Raw genomic sequence first — 21,224 nt, 5'->3', positions numbered from 1 at the left:
GACACATCCAGAAGGCAGTGGACCCTGCCTTGTTGGAGGTATGTAAGCAGAGTTTGGGTGGCCATCAGTTACGGATTCTTCAGCTGTTTCCTGCATTGCAAGGAGTTGGACTAGATCATGGGTAGGCGACCTAAGGCCCAGTCGCCTTCTAAATCTGGCCCATGGACGATCCGGGAATCAGTGTGTTTTTACATGAGTAGAATGTGTCCTTTTATTTAAAATGCATCTCTGGGTTATTTGTGGGGCATAGGAATTTGTTCATTTCCCCCCCTTCAAAATATAGTCCGCCCCCCCCCACAAGGTCTGAGGGACAGTGGACTGGCCCTCTGCTGAAAGAGTTTGCTTGCCCCTGGACTAGATGATACAGTAGTACCTCAGGTTAAGAGCTTAATTTGTTCCGAAGGTCCATTCTTAACTGAAACTGTTCTTAACCTGAGGTACCACTTTAACTAATGGGGCCTCCCGCTGCTGCCACGGCACGATTTCTGTTCTCATCCTGAAGCAAAGTTCTTAACCCGAGGTACTATTTCTGGGTTAACGGAGTCTGTAACCTGAAGCGTCTGGAACCTGAGGTACCACTGTACTTTGAGTCCTTTCCAACTCTAGAATTCTTTCAATTCTTTCGTTCCCACAGGCAGAGGGACCCTCTCCCATCTCTGGTTCATATCCAAAAGAGGCAGCTGAAGGTGACCCTTTCAAGATCAGGACCTTGCCTTTGTGGCTCCCTCTTGATTTGCAAGGTCTCTATCCAAACCCTTCTGAGTTTTCAGATCAGCAAATTTGTTCTCGGCAAACCTCTCCATCCCTAGAGCCCCACCAGCCAGCGCCTCTCCCTCTCCGCCTTGTCTTTCTGAAGCTTGGTTGCTGTTGTTCCCCACCCCACCCCCCAAGAAGCACTTGAACAATTTCAGACAGTCAGATTCGTGAGTAATTGTGTCCAGAGATGGCATTTAGATGCACGGCGCAGCAGGCACGGAAATGGCCAGCACTCAGCTTGGCTGCAATGCTAAATTTAACCGGAGGAGAAGCAGGGGCTGTTTTGCAGGCACAAAGCTTGGGATCCACACTTCCCAACCACCCGCCCTCCCACTGCAAAATGCCCACACTGGGAATTAACAGAGTTTCAATCAAACGTCCATTCATCTTTCTCCCCTGGCTGTGTTGTTCCTTTGAAAGCCACTAATCACTTCTCTTATCTTTGAGGTTGAAAAAGCTTTTGGTTAAGGATCAGTGTCAACCCTTGCAGATTTTCAGAGAAGGCTGCGGAGGAAATAGAAGGGAGCAGTGGGGGAGGGGCAGAGGAGGAGGGGGGGCTTCTGCTTGCTGGTGACGGGGGGGGGCCTCCAAATTGTTTGATGCTTTCCCCACTGAAATCATCCCCAAAGCAACTCACAATGTAAGGGCAAAATACATATCATAGAACTGCAGAGTTGGGAGGGAACCCAAAAGTCCAATGCAGGAATCCCAGCTAAAAGAATCCCGACAGATCTCTGCTTATAAACTTCCATTGAAGGAGAGCCCCCGTCACCTTCTGAGGGACAGCTCTTAACATCAGAAAGTTCTTCCTAAAGTTTAGTCAGATTCAACTGGCAGAACTTGTTTTTGAGAAACCCATACTGGATCTTACTAATCACAACATCCTTTTCTAAGTGCTCCCAGTTCCTTCCAGTCTGCAGGAAACTCAAATGTTGTCCAGGAATCTCAAAGATTATGGACAGAGGCTCTGAGATTATATCCGAAGGCAGCCCTGTTTAGGGAAGCTTTTAATGTTTGATTGCATTATTATTACTACTATTCTGTTGAGAGCCGCCCAGAGTGGCTGGGGAAACCCAGCCAGATGGGCGTGGTATAAATAATAAATCATCATCATCATCATCATCATCCACAAGCTCCTTTAGTAGCCTTGGGTGTAGCTCATCAGGCCCTGAAGATCTGAATTCATTCAAAGTAGCTAGGTGTTCCCTTATCACCCCTTTTCCTATCTTGGGCTGCAGCTCCTTCTTTGCATCGTTTAGTCCAGGGGTCAGCAACCTTTTTCAACCATGGGCCGATCCACTGTCCCTCAGACCATGTAGTGGGCCAGACTATATATATTTTTTTTTTGGGGGGGGGGGAGAATGAACTAATTCCTATGCCCCACAAATAACCCAGAGATGCCTTTTAAATAAAAGCACACATTCTACTCATGTAAAAAACACCAGGCAGGCCCCACAAATAACCCAGAGGTGCATTTTAAATAAAAGCACACATTCTACTCATGTAAAAAACACCAGGCAGGCCCCACAAATAACCCAGAGGTACATTTTAAATAAAAGGAGACATTCTACTCATGTAAAAACACGCTGATTCCTGGACCGTCTATGGGCCAGATTGACAAGGCCCTAGGTTGCCTACCCCCAATTTAATTTGTTTTCACCAGGTTGGGTATTGTTCATCTGGCAACTTTTCTTGAATCCTGTTTTATCAAATCCATTCATATTCTGAAACAACGGCGGGGAACCTCCAGTCCACAGGCCAAATGTGAGCCACTGGGGGGTCCAGTTGTACCCACTGGACTATTCCCCCCCCCAAAAAAATAAACCCCATGCCCACCTGTCAATCACTTGCTGTCACTCAGTTCTGCATCCCTAGCCTACAGGTGCCCCTTAAGAGCTAAGCCCACACCAGGGAGAAACGGAAAGAGACACAGCTCCCTCCTAAGTCCTGGCCCTGGCTAGGATGGCAGCATCTCTTTTTGCAGAACGAAAGACCACCAGCAGCACTCAGCGAAAGCAAGGCACAAAGTTGTTGTTGTTTAGTCGTTTAGTCGTGTCCGCCTCTTTGTGACCCCCTGGACCAGAGCACGCCAGTCCCTCCTGTCTTCCAATGCCTCCCGCAGTTTGGTCAAACTCATGCTGGTAGCTTCGAGAACACTGTCCAAACATCTCGTCCTCTGTCATCCCCTTCTCCTTGCACCCCCCATCTTTCCCAACATCAGGGTCTTTTCCAGGGAGTCTTCTCTTCTCATGAGATGGCCAAAGTATTGGACCCTTAGCTTCAGGATCTGTCCTTCCAGTGAGCACTCAGGGCTGATTTCCTTCAGAATGGATCGGTTTGATCTTCTTGCAGTCCATGGGACTCTCAAGAGTCTCCTCCAGCACCAGAATTCAAAAGCATCAATTCTTTGGTGATCAGCCTTCTTTATGGTCCAGCTCTCACTTCCATACATCACTACTGGGAAAACCATGGCTTTAACTATACAGACCTTTGTTGGCAAGGCACGAAGCAGGACTGCTCTTTTTTTCTCAGTGTCCCCAGGACCTGCCTAGTTCCACAGGCTCCTCAGCTGCACTTCTCTTGAGTAGCAGCTGCTACACCTCCTGCTCCCTTGCCTGGCTGGATGAAAGAGCCAGCCCTTTGAAAGCCCTTGGCAGGCCAAAATGTTTGGCTCCACCACAAAGGCCCCTTCAGCTCCCATTAGGGAAGGTGCCAGCTGCTGCCTTGCAGTGAGCACCACGTCCACCTGGCAGCATTCCAGCAGGGAGCTTTATCCAGAGTTGCAGGTCTGAGAAGAAAGGAACGTGCTTGTCCTAGGGTTGGGACTCTCAAGGGTGCCCTGGAATGCAGGAATCACATCTAAATAACCCCTGACAGCCAACCTCTGCTTAGAACCCTCTGTTGACTCATAGAGTTGTACAGCTGGAAGGGACTCCCCGGGGGTGGAGGAAGGGGGGTGCAGAGGGGGGCGGGTCGCCCTAGGTGTCACCACTGAGGGGGGGTGACAAAATGCCAGGCAGCATTCACTGCAGTGCTTGCAGTGCATGCAGTGCACCTGAGCCACACATCTCTCCTGGGAGTGACATGCTGGCTTGGGCACCTGCAGGCTCCGCACTCCCCAAAACGGTCTGCCCGCTGTCTCCCCCTCAGCTGTAGGGGAGGAGGCAGGCAGACTTCTTGGAGGCCCTGCGGAGCGTCCTGCCCCGGCTGCTCCCGCCCCCCTGGGCACAGGGCATGCACGCTGCCCCAGGCACCTGATCAGCTTGCTCCACCACTGGGACTCCCAAGGACCTATGCAGCCTAGGACCCACGTACCTACGGGACCGCCTCCCCTGTTATGTCCTGTGGAGGACTTTAAGGTCCACAAATGAAAACACTTTGGAGGTCCCAGGTCGAAAGGTGGTTAGATTGGGCTCAACTAGGGCCAGGGCCTTTTCAGTACTGGCCCCGACTTGGTGGAACGCTCTGTCACAAGAGACTAGGGCCCAGCGCCGGCGGCAAACTGCTATGTACAACTCATGTGTGGCGTCGTTAAGTACAGTGCATGCGTGCGATGCCACACATGTGCTGTACATAGCGGTTTGCTGTCGGCACCGGAATCCTCTGCTCTGCAGCCGTGAACGGTGGATCGTCCGCATGTGGCTGCAGCGACGTGATGGCTGCTTCTGCCGCCACGAGCCCCCGCAGAGTGCTTTCTTGTCACCCCCCGCCGACATGGCACCCAGGATGCCCTGCCCTCTCGTTGTGATGCCACTGTTCCCCTCCCTAGTGATTTCCCTGTGAAAACTCACTCTTTACCGCTGAATCAGAGCAAACAGCAATCTGCAAAAAACTCAAAATGCCTTTTGTTCCGATTCCGTATCAAAGAGCAGGTCATCGTGGAAAAAATGCGAGGCGGGGAAAAAGTGCTCAGACATAGCTTAGAAGGCACAGGGCAAAAGTTAAGTGTGGGTGATCCCTAGAATCAACGGGCAGAGAGTTCAGGGAAGCTGATTTGGGAGAAAGATGTCCTAAAAGTAAGAGCAGCTCAGCAGCAGAACAGGCTCCCTTGGGCGTTCTTAAAATTTAAGGGTGACTGTCTGATAGGAGTAATGCTGAAATTGCATTGTGAAGAGGATGTGAAGGGGGGGGGTTGGAGTGGCTCCCCTATGAAGAAAGTTTGCAATTGGGGGGATTTTTAGTTTAGAGAAAAGATGAGTTACAGGTGACATGATAGACGTTTATAAATTGATGCATGGCACGTAGAAAGTGGACAGAGAAAATCTTTTCTCCCTCTGTCATTACACCAGACCTCATACAATGAAGCTGAATATTGGTAGAATCAGGACGGTATGTAAAACGTAGACCTAGATGGCCATTGGTCTGATCCAGAAAGCTCCTCTTATGTGAATTAGAAGACACCTAGCTGCCCAGTGGGACGCGGGTGTTGCTGTGGGTTAAACCACAGAGCCTAGGACTTGCCGATCAGAAGGTCGATGGTTCGAATCCCCATGACGGGGTGAGCTCCCGTTGCTCGGTCCCTGCTCCTGCCAACCTAGCAGTTCGAAAGCACCTCAAAGTGCAAGTAGATAAATAGGTACTGCTCCGGCGGGAAGGTAAACGGCATTTCCATGCACTGGTCTCATTTGCCAGAAGCGGCTTAGTCATGCTGGCCACATGACCCGGAAGCTGTACGCCGGCTCCCTCGGCCAATAAAGCAAGATGAGCGCCACAACCCCAGAGTCAGCCATGACTGGACCTAATGGTCAGGGGTATAAAAATAAATAAATCCACCCAGCCCCTCTCCCAGCTCTGTGATTCAGCTTCCTGCCTATCAGTTCCAAATGTAGGTGATGCTTCTTGGAGGAGAACCTGCAGTGAGGGACAGGATACTGGAGAGCCAGGCCTCATCTTCAGGTTATCCTCCCTTCTGCTGCCTCCCCAGCCAGCTCCCCTGGCCCACTCGTGCCACAGTTCAGCATATTTCCTGTGCGAAATAAACATTACTTTCTTGCCCACCTAAGTCCAATTCATCTTCCTGTCAAGGAGATCACACAGAGAGGGAAGGAGGCAGCAAAAGGCCACTTATTGCTTACGTACGGCAAAAGGAACGGCGTGCTTGCCCACCCGACCCTCTTGGTGATAGACTTTCTCTCTCATTCTCTCTCTCCCCCCTTCCAGTTTCCTTGTTTAATCAAATTGAAGCAGGGATTATACGAGGCTGAAAAAGAGCCACCTTGTTCGTTGCAACGGTACCTTTGTTCTATCCAGGACTATAAAACCCTTTGCGATTATTATCTTTTTCATAAACTTTTATTGAATCCGGTGTTACGAGGGCCGTCGAAGGCGGTGCAATTAAACTTCCCCAGTCATCTCATTCTGAACTCCGGCGAGCTACACTGATGGGGAGATTAAAAAGTAATACAGATGACAAATGCAGGCAGACAAGCCCAGCCAAGGAGTCTGGAATGGAGGGGGTGCAGACAAGAGTCACAGGATGGCTGAGTTGAGAGTAGGCACTCCAGACCCAGCCTTTCCCTTTCCCTTTGGCTGCAGGTTGTCTACTGCACAGGTTCACTTGGGACTCAGCTATGTTGTTGTTGTTGTTTCGTCGTGTCCGACTCTTCGTGACCCCATGGACCAGAGCACGCCAGGCACTCCTGTCTTCCATTGCCTCCCACAGCTTGGTCAAACTCATGCTGGTAGCTTCGAGAACACTGTCCAACCATCTTGTCCTCTGTCGTCCCTTTCTCCTTGTGCCCTCCATCTTTCCCAACATCAGGGTCTTTTCCAGGGAGTCTTCTCTTCTCATGAGATGGCCAAAGTATTGGAGCCTCAGCTTCACAATCTGTCCTTCCAGTGAGCACTCAGGGTTGATTTCCTTCAGTATGGAGAGGTTTGATCCTCCTCAGCACCATAATTCAAAAGCATCAATTCTTTGGCGATCAGCCTTCTTTAAGGTCCAGCTCTCACTTCCATACATCACTACTGGGAAAACCAGAGCTTTAACTATGCGGACCTTTGTCGGCAAGGTGATGTCTCTGCTGTTTAAGATGCTGTCTATGTTTGTCATTGCTTTTCTCCCAAGAAGCAGGTGTCTTTTAATTTCATAACTGCTGTCACCATCTGCAGTGATCATGGAGCCCAAGAAAGTAAAATCTCTCCCTGCCTCCATTTCTTCCCCTTCTATTTGCCAGGAGGTGATGCTATACAGCTGCAAATAAAACGTTTTAAGTGTGTTTTAAAGTGCAACATACAAATGTGACACTAGATGGCGGTGGTGAGCTATGGCAAATTCAATATATTTTTTTCAAAACGCTTTTTTAAAAAAGCATTTTCACAGTGGTTCTTATATGCTTGTAGATTCTACCTTGGACCTCCCAAAAAGACCTAAGGAATACTGCCATCTTTCTGGGTCACCTTGCCGTAACCTGGACTCACTGAGGTTTTGCTGTAATGCGAGTCTGGGGTCTGCTTGGCAAGAAAGAACTAAGCTGCCCTAGTTTCCATATTTAGCCCTTCCGTTAGCTTCACATGCAGAGATTGGAAGACAAGAGCTGTTCTTCTCCCAGGCAAAAAGCTTTTCCAGTGACCTGGTCTGAAAAGCAAGTCTTAGCGGAGGAACGGTTGAGGGAGCTGGGTCTGTTTAGCTTGGAGAAGGAAAGACGGACAGGAGATATGAAAGCCATCTTCAAGTATTTGAAGGGCTGTCCCATGGAAGATGGAGCAAACCTATTTTCTGCTGCTGCAGAGGGTGGAACCAAACTAATAAGAGTCACGGCTAGCGCATTTGAAAAGCCAAGCAGTTTCCAATTGGATGGGGGAATGTTCAGATTCCTGCACTGCAGGGGGTTGGACTTGATGACTCCTGGAGTCCCTCTTAACTCCATGATTCTGTGATTCTATCCATTCCTGAGCATTTGCTGGGTCTGGGCACAGGCCCACTCTAAACATGATTCCCTGGGCCCGCAAAATGCTTTTCTCTGCTATTACCATTCTTATGGCCTGAGATTTTGAGAAAGCCTGGGAAACGAGACGGCAAAGGATCTAATGTGACAGAAAGAAGCTTCTTAACACTTTCTTTCTATAAAACATAATTCATTCTGACTCTTTTATTTTCTAGAAGGATGAACATAATGCCGCCTTAAAAACTAACAAATTTATTATGGCATGAGCTTGTGGGGGGGCCACAAGCCTCTTCGTCAGATGTGTGAAGTGTTAGCCTGAGTTACAGGTACATATACCCAGAGCAGTGTTAGAATTCCTGCTCCATGATTGCAGTCATGGGATTGTTGTCTATCACATGATGGTGATATGTTTTCATTCCACAGAGTGGGAAGTGACGGAGACAGGATGTTTGTGTTACTGTGTTCCGTGAAGTGGGACTATTGTCCTTTGTTCTTATTCACTTTGCTGTCTGATGCTAGAGAGAGGGGGAGCCATGTTGCAGTGCTCTGTGTGTGTTTATATGTAAATAAAGTAGATTAGCCAAAATGCTGAGTTGCTGAGGTCTGTTACGCAAGCTGCGCAAACTCTGAGGATCCCTAAGTGTGCCGGTGTCGGTTGGCATTGGTCGCTGTGATGTTCAGGCTTTTGAAAGCTTTTGAAGCTCCCAAACGATCATGCAGGAGGGAGGGAAAATGCCAGTTGGGCATTGTCTCTGCCAGGGTCCTACTCGAGTAGGCTGAGCTTCTGACAAGCAGACCCTCCAAAATTCCTCAGATGGAAATAGAGACTGCTGATCCCTTATTTTCAAATCTGAAAGTTGACAGCTATGTTCTCGATCCCCCTCATTTTCTACCAGAAGAAGGGTGAGGGCCACCACCACGACACCAACAGGACCTCCAGTGTCCCAAGAAAACCCCTTAATCTCTATTTTATTTTCTTCTTTGGTAGAGTTACAAAAAGAAAACCACACGCCAGTAAACAAATTTTAGAAAGGGGCAATATTAGACACACAAAGCATTGTTTTGTATATTAAAAAAAAAGACTCCTTGTGCTCTGCTCTGCTCCTCCTTTCTTCCCTCCCAGGGCACCCCTGTTCTCTGCTTGCTCCTCAGAGCCATCCGGTGTCAGCCCTTCCTTCTCCCTGCCCAACCTGCAGCAGCCACTGTGTGCTGCCCAAGGGAGGAGGCTGGCAGCAGTGGCCATGGACAGTGCTGGATTTACACATAAGCTAAACAAGCTATAGCCCCACTCTTCTCGAGGGCCCCCCAAAAAATTAAAGGGAAAAAACCTGGATGTACATTTTCAAAATATAAGATCAAAAACAAATAAAATAAAACCTACATACAGCAACCTTGTTTTGTGTTCTGTAGGCTCCTATGATGTGAGTAATGGGCCCCGCCTGCTAGCCTGCTCTCTGAATAATAATAATAATAATAATAATAATAAATTTTATTTATATCCCGCCCTCCCCAGCCGAAGCCGGGCTCAGGGCGGCTAACAACACCAAAATAGTGCGACATTATAAAAACATTATAAAAATTAATTAAAATCAAGATTGATGGCAGCCATAAAGTTTTGTAAAGGTTGCCAGAGGAGGGAGTCAGGCTGCGCCCTAACCAAAGGCCTGGCGGAACAGCTCTGTCTTGCAGGCCCTACGGAAAGATGTCAAGTCCTGCAGGGCCCTTGTCTCTTGTGACAGAGCATTCCACCAGGTTGGAGCCGCAGCCGAAAAGGCCCTGGCTCTAGTTGAGGCCAGCCTAACCTCTCTGTGGCCTGGCACCTTCAAGGTGTTTTTGTTTGAAGACCGTAGGTTCCTCTGTGGGGCATACCAGGAGAGGCGGTCCCGTAGGTACGAGGGTCCTAGGCCGTATAGGGCTTTGAAGGTTAAAACCAGCACCTTAAACCTGATCCTGTACTCCACCGGGAGCCAGTGCAGCTGGTATAGCACCGGATGAATGTGATCTCGCAGCGAAGACCCCGTAAGGAGTCTCGCTGCGGCATTCTGCACCCGCTGGAGTTTTTGGGTCAGTCTCAAGGGCAGCCCCACGTAGAGCGAGTTACAATAATCCAGTCTGGAGGTGACCGTCGCGTGGATCACAGTAGCTAGGTCAGGGCGAGAGAGGTAAGGAGCCAACTGCTTAGCTTGGCGGAGATGAAAAAATGCCGCCTTTGTAATAGCTGCAATCTGCGCCTCCATGGAGAGGGAGGTATCGAAGATTACACCCAAACTCTTAACGGACGGTGCTGGCACTAATTGCACCCCCGCAAGAGATGGGAGCTGCCCCCTCAGTCCCATATCATCCCGTCCCAGCCAGAGGACCTCTGTCTTCGAAGGATTTAACTTCAACCGGCTCCCACGCAACCATCCAGCCACAGCTTCCAAGCATCTGATCAGTGTGTCTGGGGCCGAGTCAGGATGGCCATCCATCAACAGATAGAGTTGGGTGTCATCAGCATACTGATGGCAGCCCAGCCCAAAACTCCTGACAAGCTGGGCGAGGGGGCGCATAAAGATGTTAAAAAGCATCGGGGAGAGAATCGCACCCTGAGGCACTCCACACACCAAGGAGTGGCGCGATGACAATTCCCCCCCAAGCGCCACCCTCTGTCCCCGACCAGAGAGAAACGAGCGCAGCCATTGAAGGACTGTGCCCTGGATCCCCACGTCGGCAAGGCGGTGGTCCAGAAGTTCATGATCGACCATGTCAAAAGCTGCTGACAAATCTAGAAGAATCAGCAGCCCCGACCCGCCTCGATCCAGCTGTCTACGAAGATCATCTGTTAGGGCAACCAGAGCCGTCTCGGTCCCATGGCCAGCGCGGAAGCCGGACTGGAATGGATCCAGAGCCGATGTTTCATCCAGAAACCCACCAAGCTGTTCAGCAACCGCTCTCTCAATCACCTTACCCAGGAACGGAAGATTCGAAACCGGGCGGTAATTGGATAGATCTAAAGGATCTAATGATGTTTTCTTTAAGAGCGGGCGCACCACTGCCTCCTTCAGTTCCCCTGGGAATGTCCCCGTGCCAAGGGACAAATTGATGATATCCCCCAGGAGGGCCCGCACCTCGTCTGGACACGCTCTAATCAGCCAAGACGGGCACGGGTCAAGAGGACAGGTGGTGGGCTTTCCAGCTCGGAGGAGTCTGTCCACATCGGCTGGGGATATCCAGTCGAAGTGGTCCAATACTGGACCCGAGGACAGTCGAAATATCACTGGTTTGCTCATTTCTATATACAGTGGTACCTCGGATTACAGATGCTTCAGTTTACACGTTTTGAGGTTATGGATGAGCCAAAACCCGGAAGTACCAGAATGGGTTACTTCCAGGTCTTGGTGCTCACGCATGCGCAGAAACGCTAAATCGCACTTTGCACATGCGCAGTAGTGACAAATCGCGTCACAAGCGCAGCAAACATGCCTCCCACACAGATCACATTCATAACCCGAGGTTCTACTGTATAGGGTGCCTACATTCTGCAGGGACTGGCTGCATGGCCACAGGTAGCATGCAGCTTCAGTCTGCAGCGCAGCACAGTTGAATGTAGCTCAAGCTGTTGTACCTGTTGTGTAATATGAGAGAGTGCTTGTAGACTGATGATCAGGCAGCATGGGCTAAGGGTATGAGTCTTATGCCTACTGATTGATTTCATGTAATACGTAATTTATTTATTTTGATACTTTAGAAAAATATTCATCTTTATTATTTAGCATATTTAGTAGGGCCCCATTACCTTCAGTAGCTTAAAGGTAAAGGTAAAGGTACCCCTGCCCGTGCGGGCCAGTCTTGACAGACTCTGGGTTGTGCGCCCATCTCACTTAAGAGGCCAGGGGCCAGCGCTGTCCGGAGACACTTCCGGGTCACGTGGCCGGCGTGACATCGCTGCTCTGGCGAGCCAGAGCTGCACACGGAAACGCCGTTTACCTTCCCGCTGGTAAGCGGTCCCTATTTATCTACTTGCACCCGGAGGTGCTTTCGAACTGCTAGGTTGGCAGGCGCTGGGACCGAGCAGCGGGAGCGCACCCCGCCGCAGGGATTCGAACCGCCGACCTTTCGATCGGCAAGTCCTAGGCGCTGAGGCTTTAACCCACAGTGCCACCTGCTTAGGGCCTCATCAAACCTAAATGGAGAGGCAACGCGATGCTCCCTTGCCACAGCCCCCAACACCTGTGACAAACGCTGGCTCATTCTCCTCTTTGAGCTTAGCGGCGGCAGCACTGACGGGGGAAATAGGGGTGTTCTGGGATCAAATCAGAAGCCGGGATGGCTTTTGTAATTCCAGAATTGTCCCTGGAAGGAACTAAAGACTACATTGCAAAGTTGGTTACATCATAGACAATTGAATGAACTGTTTAAGGAAGACAAGAAGAAAGGCTTCAGCTACCAAGTGTCAAACTTTCAAAAAGAGGTAATTGAGAGTGATATGAAATTACTTTTAAAAAAATGTATAATATATGGGGAAATGCTGGGTGAAATGGTAATGTCAGCACAAATAAAATGGGCTGAGGATTTAGGTCATAATATACAAATGGAAGATTGGGAAAAGATGTGGAAGGTGAATTTAAAATTTACAGATTGTATCTTATTGAAAGAGAATTATATGAAAATGATGTATAGATGGTATATTACGCCAGAGAAAGTGGCAAAAAGGTATAAAAAGGGATCTATAACCTGTTGGAAATGTTAAGAAAAAGATGGTACATTTTATCATATGTGGTGGAAATGCAAAAGGGTTAGAAATCATTGGGAAATGATATATAATGAATTGAAAAAAAAATGTTTAAAAAGACTTTTGTTAAGAAACCAGAAGCATTTCTCCCAGGAATTTTAGATCAAATTTTTTTTAAAAAGAAAATTGGAAATTATGTATGCAACAATAGCAGCAAGAATTATATTAGCCAAGCTTCGAAGACAGAATAAATACCAACGAAAGAACAATGGCAAGGGAAACTTATGGAATATGCAGAACTGGCAAAATTAACAGATAAATTACAGACTTTAAAAGAGAATGGGAACCATTTACAACATATATGAAGAGGCAACATAAAGAATTGGACTCACTGGCAGGGTTTGAATTAACAAGCACAGTTGACTATAACAAAAAGTAAGATTATATTTATTGGGATTTTTTTTTAGGAAACAACACGCAGGTTGAGTAATATGGAAATAAAACAAAATGGGAATATGAGGGAAGTCCCGGGGGGGGGGGGGAGTATGGAAAATTATTAGAGAAACATTGTTAGAGGATGTATACATGGGGGAAACTATTATTATTATTATTATTATTATTATTATTATTATTATTATTAAAAAGGATTGTCCCTGGAAATTCAGGACACTTGGAGGGTATGCCATAGTTTAGGGTGGAGTGGGGAGTAGGGTTGAAGTCGGAAGCGACAACAGGTGATATTATTTACATTATTAACAGTGACCATTCGCAGAAAGCATTATTAGACCAAACAGATATCCTGGCCATAGTAAGCCAATAAAAACAAACAATGCACTAAGAATTCTTGGTCTCCGTTCAGCCGACAATTCTGAAACTCTTGATGCATTGCAATCCAGTCATTTCCATCTGCAGCCTCCCTTGGTTTCAGGATGGTCAGCCAATACAGTGGTACCTCAGGTTAAGTACTTAATTCATTCCGGAGGTCCGTACTTAACCTGAAACTGTTCTTAACCTGAAGCACCACTTTAGCTAATGGGGCCTCCTGCTGCTGTCGCGCTGCCGGAGCACGATTTCTGTTCTTATCCTGAAGCAAAGTTCTTCACCTGAAGCACTATTTCTGGGTTAGAGGAGTCTGTAACCTGAAGCGTATGTAACCTGAAGTGTATGTAACCTGAGGTACCACTGTAGTCACTTCTAGGATGCCCTGGGAGGTTGAAAGGTTTGAAACCTCCATTGGTTTTTAGATATATTGTCATTTCAGATGTCAGATTTGTGTTCATTTTTTATTCTCCCTGAGGATTGGCTTTTTTGCCCTTTGCAGAATGCCGATGGTCGTCGATGGTGGTAGGTGATGCCACTGGAAGAAGCAGGTGAATGAATTTCTCCTCTCTTCTTCCCCATTTTCCTTTCTAGATTGTAGGCTAGAGGGCTGTTTTATCTTTTTAACTTTTCCTTTTCTTTTGAGTGATTTGAAAGCTGAGCTGGGAACTCTTTTTTGGCTGAAGAGCAGCATTTTTTAAAAATAAAAGAAATCCTTTTATCCCTTGATGTTGTGGGGGGTGTTATTGGGACCTATAATGGTGTTGCCCAAGTAGAATATGGGGACAGATTTGACCTCCGCCTTTTTCTTATAGGGTCTAGTCCACAATTTTCTGTTGCTGTCTTTAAGAAAGCACAGAACTGCCAACCAAGGTCAGCGGGAGGAAGGTCTGTCATTGTCCAAGATTGGGCTGTTGATCATTACTGACACATTTGAGTGGTTTCAGCTGGGAACTATCAACAGCACTTTCTCTTCCAGCTCTGCCTTTATGATAGATCATTCCTAGGTACCAGTCTGGCCTTGTTGAGCTGTTTCCCCCTCCACCTTTTCATTTTGTTGGATGGCTATTGCAGTTTGAGGAATGCTTGATGTATATTCTTAAAACGCAGAGTCTCCGCCTGATGGGCCTTAAGAAAAGTGGTTGTATCTTTGAGCTTGGTTGTGGATCTTGTTCTGGGTGGAAGCTGGAAGTATATAAATCTGAGCAGCGGTCAGTGCCAGGTCCATCCAGAAAGGGAACCTCTTCTGTGGACTGGTCTAGGCTCAGGCTGATGATGGGGTGAAAGTTTGTTCTCCTGGAAGTCCTGGTGAAGCTGTACGGGTGCATCCTGATCATGAGTCCAGATTATGAAGATGTTCTCCATGTATCTCAGGTAGAGACAGGACTTTTTTTCAGCCAGAACTTGCTGGAACTCAGTTCTAGCACCTCTCCGTTTGTCAGGAATGAGCCAGCTCCAAGCGAAGGTTTGCAGCCAACTGCAGAAAGCAACCAGGAAGAGAGAAGCTTAGATGTTAGTCAGGCAGGGGAGAGCCGGCAGCTGCAGAATTCGGCTCTTCCTGAGCTTGATGGGCTGGCTGATAAGGCAGTAGCTGAGAGCAGGCTAGAACACAGCCAAAGCCTGCAGGAAACACAAATAGGAGAGAACAGATTCAGAGACAGCCTGTCAGACCAGGAAGAGGTTGGAGCTGATCCACTAAGTCCAAAGAGTCGGTGAATGGGAGGGTTGCTAGACAGGAAGCAAAACAAGAGACGTAGGGATCATGAGTTCAATATCTTCTGTCGACGCCGGAAAGAGTCTTCAGAAGTGTCATCTTGAGTAATGATGCTGTCAGAGCCGTCCAGAGCTACCTGTTTGTTTTTGCAATAAATCCTCCTTTTTAATTACCTACGCTTACTGTGTTATCAAGCTGGCAACCTGGACCTCTGACACTGTTGGTGCCATTGCCATTCTAAGAGAACGATGGAGGTGTTCATGGTAAGTTCTGGCACCTCTTTTTCTAGAAAAATAGCACTGGGTAGAGGAGAGGTTTTTGGAGGCTGGGGTGGAGAAGACTTGTTCAATGTCAGCCATTAAATGTTTATTTAACTGTGGAGCCAGGCAAGTGACCATGGCAGTGCCACTGATCTGAAGACAACATGTTCTCCCCAAGGCTGAAGTAACTGTGGAGTACAAAGTAGCAGAATTTAATAGCAAGGTGTGCTGGAGCCTGTCTACAATGGTATCTGTGATAGCTTGCACCCCATCTCTGAGGGTGGTGTGAAGAACATAAGAAAATAAGATGTGTCTGCTGGATCAAGCCAATTGCCCATCCAGTCTAGCATCCTGTTCTTACAGTGGCTGACCAGATGCCCCATTGGGAAACCTGCAAGCTGGATCCAAATCTAAGAGCTCTCTCCCCTCCTGTGGTTTCCAGGAACTGGTATTCAGAAGCATTTCTGCCTCTGACTATGGAGGTAGAGCACAGCCATCATGGCTAGGAGCCATTGACAGCCCTCTCACCTGTGAATTTGTCTCATCCTGGTGAGAGCTGGACCATAAAGAAGGCTGATCGCCGAAGAATGGATGCTTTTGAATTATGGTGCTGGAGGAGACTCTTGAGAGTCCAATGGACTGCAAGAAGATCAAACCTCTCCATTCTGAAGGAAATCAGCCCTGAGTGCTCACTGGAAGGACAGATCCTGAAGCTGAGGCTCCAAGACTTTGGCCACCTCATGAGAAGAGAAGACTCCCTGGAAAAGAACCTGATGTTGGGAAAGATGGAGGGAACAAGGAGAAGAGGACGACAGAGGACGAGATGGTTGGGCAGTATTCTCAAAGCTACCAGCATGGGTTTGACCCAACTGCGGGAGGCAGTGGAAGACAGGAGTGCCTGGTGTGCTCTGGTCCATGGGGTCACGAAGAGGCGGACATGACTAAATGACTAAACAACAACAACAAGTTGGTGGCCATCAATACATTCTAGAGGAGCGAGTTTCATAAGTTAACTGCCATATTTTTTGCTCCATAAGACGCACCTTTTTCTTCCTAAAAAGTAAGGGGAAATGTCTGTACATCTTACGGAGTGAATGTGTGATCCCTGGAGCCGAATTGCCCAGGGGCAAAAAGCTAAGCATGCTTTTTTCTTTTTTTTGAAAGAGGGAAGTGGGTGTTGAAACAAAGCCGCTAATCTGCAAGTGATCGGGGAGGGAGATAAGGGACTCTAGTGATAAAGGAGGCTGCCTGGAAGGGGGGAGGTAAAAGCCTATGGATCCTCAGGATTTTTACATTGGGTCACCCCAAATTCACCATCAGATCACATAGCATACCCATGGCTACAGCCTGCACACACACAAAAAACCACGCATCCACTGTTTCGTGAGGCTGCAATGGTGCAAAAACATGGTTACAAAGCATGGATCCACATGGATTCTCAGGATTTTTGCACTGGGCTACCCCAAACTCACCGTCAAATCACATGTCTGTGGCCACAGCATGAACCACAAATATCATACATCCACTGTTTCGTTCAGAATATTTTTTTTCTTGTTTTCCTCCTCTAAAAACTAGGTGCGTGTTATGGTCAGGTATCTGGGAGGCTGCTCAGGAGAACTGTTCAGGAGCTGCAAGTGACTGGCCACAAGGACCAGCTCCTTCTTCTGGCAGGTCTGCAGTTTAAGTTTCAGCAAAGAAAAGCGGCCGCTGACTCTGCAAGCTGTGAAGAAACTGCTCCTTTAAAAAAATTATTGTCTATAGGGAATTAACTCAAAAGGGCACCTTTCAAAGCGGAACTTTTAACCTTCTGCAAAAATGCAGACCAATACTATGATCTGTGTATTTTTACATTAAGTGTGATCTAAAGAAAGATCGCATTATGCACTTTGTATGTCAAAGGAAATGGACATTTTTTGCCACCTGTCTTTCCACCCCTGAGTGCTTATTATTCCCTTTCTTCAACAGCGACTTTATTCTCCCTTCAACCTTCACAGCTTTAGGAAGCCGAGGTTTAAGCTATGTTTTCAAAAACATCTGCAGCAGCCCCTCTGCTACAAGCAGTTAGAACAATCCTATTCCCTTTGAAGCGTTTGTTTCCTCTATACATATCTCTTCAATGCAGTTTAAAGGCAACATACACACCTTTATTTCCTATTCTTGACAGCTTCTAATGATTCTGGACTTTTTTATATAAAAAAACCCAAACACCTCCCATCCAAGCCTTATGCCTTGAAACTGACAGGCTCCCATTTCACTGATTCTCTCTTTTTTACAGGGCAGGTTTTGAAATATGTTCCTTTTGATGTTTGTCACTCTTTGATGATTGTAGTTTTTGTTGGAATCGGGGAGGAGTTTTGATCCAGTGTCCTCTGCTTTGTTTAGAGGCGTATGATAGCGAGACGTCTTTCTCTCAGAACACGGCTGGACCAACAGCAGTGGCTGAAAAGGGCATGGCAAAAATGCATCCTGATTTCAGGCATTTGCACCAGGGCTTTGCACTTCGAGACACTTTGAGCATTTGGCCTTGTGGGATGTAATCCTCTGGAGCAGTCAAGTACAACACTTCCTGTTTGCCTAGAGTGAACATGCAGGGGAATGTTGGTCCAGCCAGTTGAACTTCCTGTTACACCTGGTCTGGAGCATCCTTCCTTTTGCATGTGACCAGGTAGGTGGCATGACCCTTCCAGACCTAACAAAAGGTCCAGTCACGCAGACACCTTCCTCTTTTTGACACTTTTGCCTTTTGCCTCCTGGACTTTTCGACAGTGGAATTTGCTGCCAAGGAGTGTGGTGGAGTCTCCTTCTTTGGAGGTCTTTAAGCAGAAGCTTGACAACCATATGTCAGGAGTGCTCTGATGGTGTTTCCTGATTGGCAGGGGGTTGGACTCGATGGCCCTTGTGGTCTCTTCCAACTCTATGATTCTATGATTCTATGACTGCACTGCTGGCTCTCAGTCAGCAATACAGGGATATACCCATTTGGGTTAAATCCACTCCTTCTGCTTATTTGCAACTTCAAGCCTAAAGCTTGCCTTCAGGAACCACACTGTGCTCTGATCATGAGTAAACTTCTGATTGTTACTTATGAAGAAGACTGTTGTGTCTTTATTCCTTTTTAAGAGGGATAAAAGTGGTCTTACCAGGAATATACTCCAATCTGAATGAAGCTAGATTGGATTGCTTATTTATTTATACATACATACATACATACATACATACATACATACATACCCCGCCCATCTGGCTGGGTTTCCCCAGCTACCCTGGGCGGCTTCCAACAAAATATTAAAATACAATAGTCCATCAAACATTAAAAGCTTCCCTAAACAGGGCTGCCTTCAGATGTCTTCTAACAGTCTGGTAGTTGTTTTTCTCTTTGACATCTGGTGGGAGGGTGTTCCACAGGGTGGGTGTCACCACCGAGAAGGCCCTCTGCCTGGTTTCCTGTAACTTGGCTTCTCGCAGTGAGGGAACTGCCAGAAGGCCTTCGGAGCTGGACCTCTGCATCTGGGCAGAGTGATGGGGTTGGAGACGCTCCTTCAGATATACAGGACCGAAGCCGTTTAGGGCTTTAAAGGTCAGCATCAACACTTTGAATTGTGCTCAGAAACGTACTGGGAGCCAATGTAGGTCTTTCAAGACCGGTGTTATGTGGTCTCGGCGGCCGCTCCCAGTCACCAGTCTAGCTGCCGCATTCTGGATTAGTTGTAGTTTCCAGGACTCCTTCAAAGGTAGCCTCACATAGAGCGTATTGCAGTAGTCCAAGATGCAAAACTAAGAACATAAGAAGAGCCTGGTCCATCTAAAGCAGGATCCTGTTCTTGCCCTGGCCGATGAGATGCAAGCAGGACATGAGCACAGGAACCTCCATGGTTTCCAGCAACTGGTATTCAGAAACATTGCTGCCTCTCACTGAGGAGCCAGAGAATAGCCATCAGAGTTGGTACAGTGGTACCTCAAGTTAAGAACTTAATTCGTTCCGGAGGTCCATTCTTAACCCGAAACTGTTCTTAACCTGAAGCACCACTTTAGCTAATGGGGCCTCCCACTGCCACTGCACCGCCGGAGCACGATTTCTGTTCGCATCCTGAAGCAAAGTTCTTAACCTGAAGCACTATTTCTGGGTTAGCGGAGTCTGTAACCTGAAGCGTATGTAACCCGAGGTACCACTGTAGTCATTGACAGTCCTCTTTTCCATGAGTTTGTCTAATCCGCTTTTGAGGCTCTCCAAGTAGATGGTCATCGCTGCCTTCTTTGGCAGGGAGTTCCATAGTTTAGGTGAATGAAGAAGTTATTTCTTTTCTCCTCAATCTTCCAACACTCTTTTTTTAATAATATTTGTTATTAAATTTTCAATTTTGTCATAATCACAGTTCCATTACATAAATCCATAACCACAAGCATTGCTCAGACTGAGCATCGACCTCCCCCGTCCCCCTTTCTGACCTCAAGCATAATTACTTAATTCTAAGCATTTCTAGGACCACTCTCTTCTTTTTGTATTTCCCCTCATTTAATGTAAATCAGTTCCTTAGGTTCACATTACAGAACATTTCAACTCAAACCTACAAACGTTTTCAGATGTTTACAATGTTCTTTCACATATAATATAAATGTGCTCCAGTCCTTTTGAAACAGTTCGTCGTGCTGATTCCGGACCTTCCCCGTCAGCTTTGCTAACTCTGCTTATTCCACCATCCTACTCAGCCATTCTTCCAATGTTAGAAGTTCCTGCTGCTTCATTCTGGCCTATCTAGCAGCCCTGGACAAGGAATGCAAAGACCTCCTTAAATTAACAGAAACGGAGAGTCTGAAGGCTGTGGAGAAGTTGAGAGAACTGCGCCGGTTCCTGGAAGAACAAGAGAAACGTCTGCTGACTCATGTGGCAGAGGTGGAGAAGGAGATTGCAGAGAGAAGGGATGAGCAGCTGGCCAGATTCTCCAGGAAACCCTCCTCTCTTGAGAGGATCATCCAGGAGATGGAGGAGAAGAGTCAGCAGCCAGCGGGTGAACTCCTGCAGGATGTGAGAAGGACCTTACAGAGATGCTCTGCTATTCAGTGAAGAAATTCAGAAAGCAAATGTCACTCTGGATCCAGAGACAGCCCATCCCTGGCTCAGCCTGTCCAAGGATGGGAAAAGCGTGAGATGGGGAGACAAACCTCAAGCCCTGCCTGATAATCCTGAGAGATTTAGCCACAAGATTTGTGTGTTGGGATGTGAGGGATTCACAGCAGGCAGACATTTCCGGGAAGTCACTGTGGGAAGTGGGGGATGGTGGGCTTTGGGGGTCGCCAGGAAGTCTGTGAAGAGAAAGGGCATCTTCCCCTTAAGGCCTGAGAGAGGGATCTGGGCTGTGGGGAAGAGGGGAGAGAAGTACTGGGCCCGTACCTCCCCTGATCTTTCGCCTCTTTCCCTGAGGGAGAAGCCCAGGAGGATCCGGGTGACTCTGGACTATGAAGGGGGATGTGTGTCTTTTTCTGACGCTGACTCAGGAACTGAACTCTACACGTTCTCAGGAGCCTCGTTCTCTGGAGAGACCCTCCTCCCTTTCTTTCATCTGTGGGAAAATAAAACCCACCTCAGTATCTCCTGAGGAGACTAAATCTGCCTCTCAGGCCGAGCAGGAGTTTCTCTCCAGACCAGAGTGACTGACATAAAAAACATTTACCCGCCAAGAGCAGGTTCGGCAGTTTTTCAAGGGCTCTTTGAGAGGATTCATTCCAGTCAAAATCAGCAGAAATAACAAAACAAAAATGGATTGCTCTTGGTTTGCATTTTCTTTCCTTTTCCCAGAATTCCCTCTGCAGCTTACTTCTTAGAGAGACAGTCACACTCTTAGGAGTCCTAATAAATTTTCTCACCTTCAAAAAAAAAAAAAAAGTATCCATGCAGCCGTTGTGGCATACATAAACAAGTTTACATCTTTTTTTGGAATTTCATCTCCAATTAAACGTAACAATAACGCCTCTGGGTTTTTACTAAAATTATATTTAAACACCTTTTTAAATTCATTATAGATTATGTCCCAGTAAGCTTTCACCTTAGTACACGTCCAATCTTCCAACATTCAGCTTCA

General features: G+C 47.4%; 1 protein-coding gene across 1 annotated transcript in view; it reads left to right on the top strand.

The window, feature by feature from the left end:
* The window catches only part of LOC309375792 (E3 ubiquitin-protein ligase TRIM7-like), a gene marked incomplete at its 5' end in the record, with an annotated part of 37,382 nt that extends 16,361 nt beyond the window's left edge, over nt 1-21,021 (top strand). Inside the window, 2 exon segments of the mRNA XM_081921717.1 lie at nt 19,873-20,187; nt 20,189-21,021. Of these exon segments, the coding sequence (XP_081777843.1) occupies nt 19,873-20,187; nt 20,189-20,741 (868 nt within the window). The 3' untranslated portion in view covers nt 20,742-21,021.
* Nucleotides 21,022-21,224: the final 203 nt, after the last annotated feature.

The sequence above is a fragment of the Podarcis melisellensis genome (genome assembly GCF_964234715.1).
Source record: "Podarcis melisellensis genome assembly, chromosome: 8".
Lineage (NCBI taxonomy): Eukaryota > Metazoa > Chordata > Lepidosauria > Squamata > Lacertidae > Podarcis > Podarcis melisellensis.
Note: the sequence above shows the minus strand (reverse complement) of the source record. Positions and strands in the feature narration are given on the sequence as shown.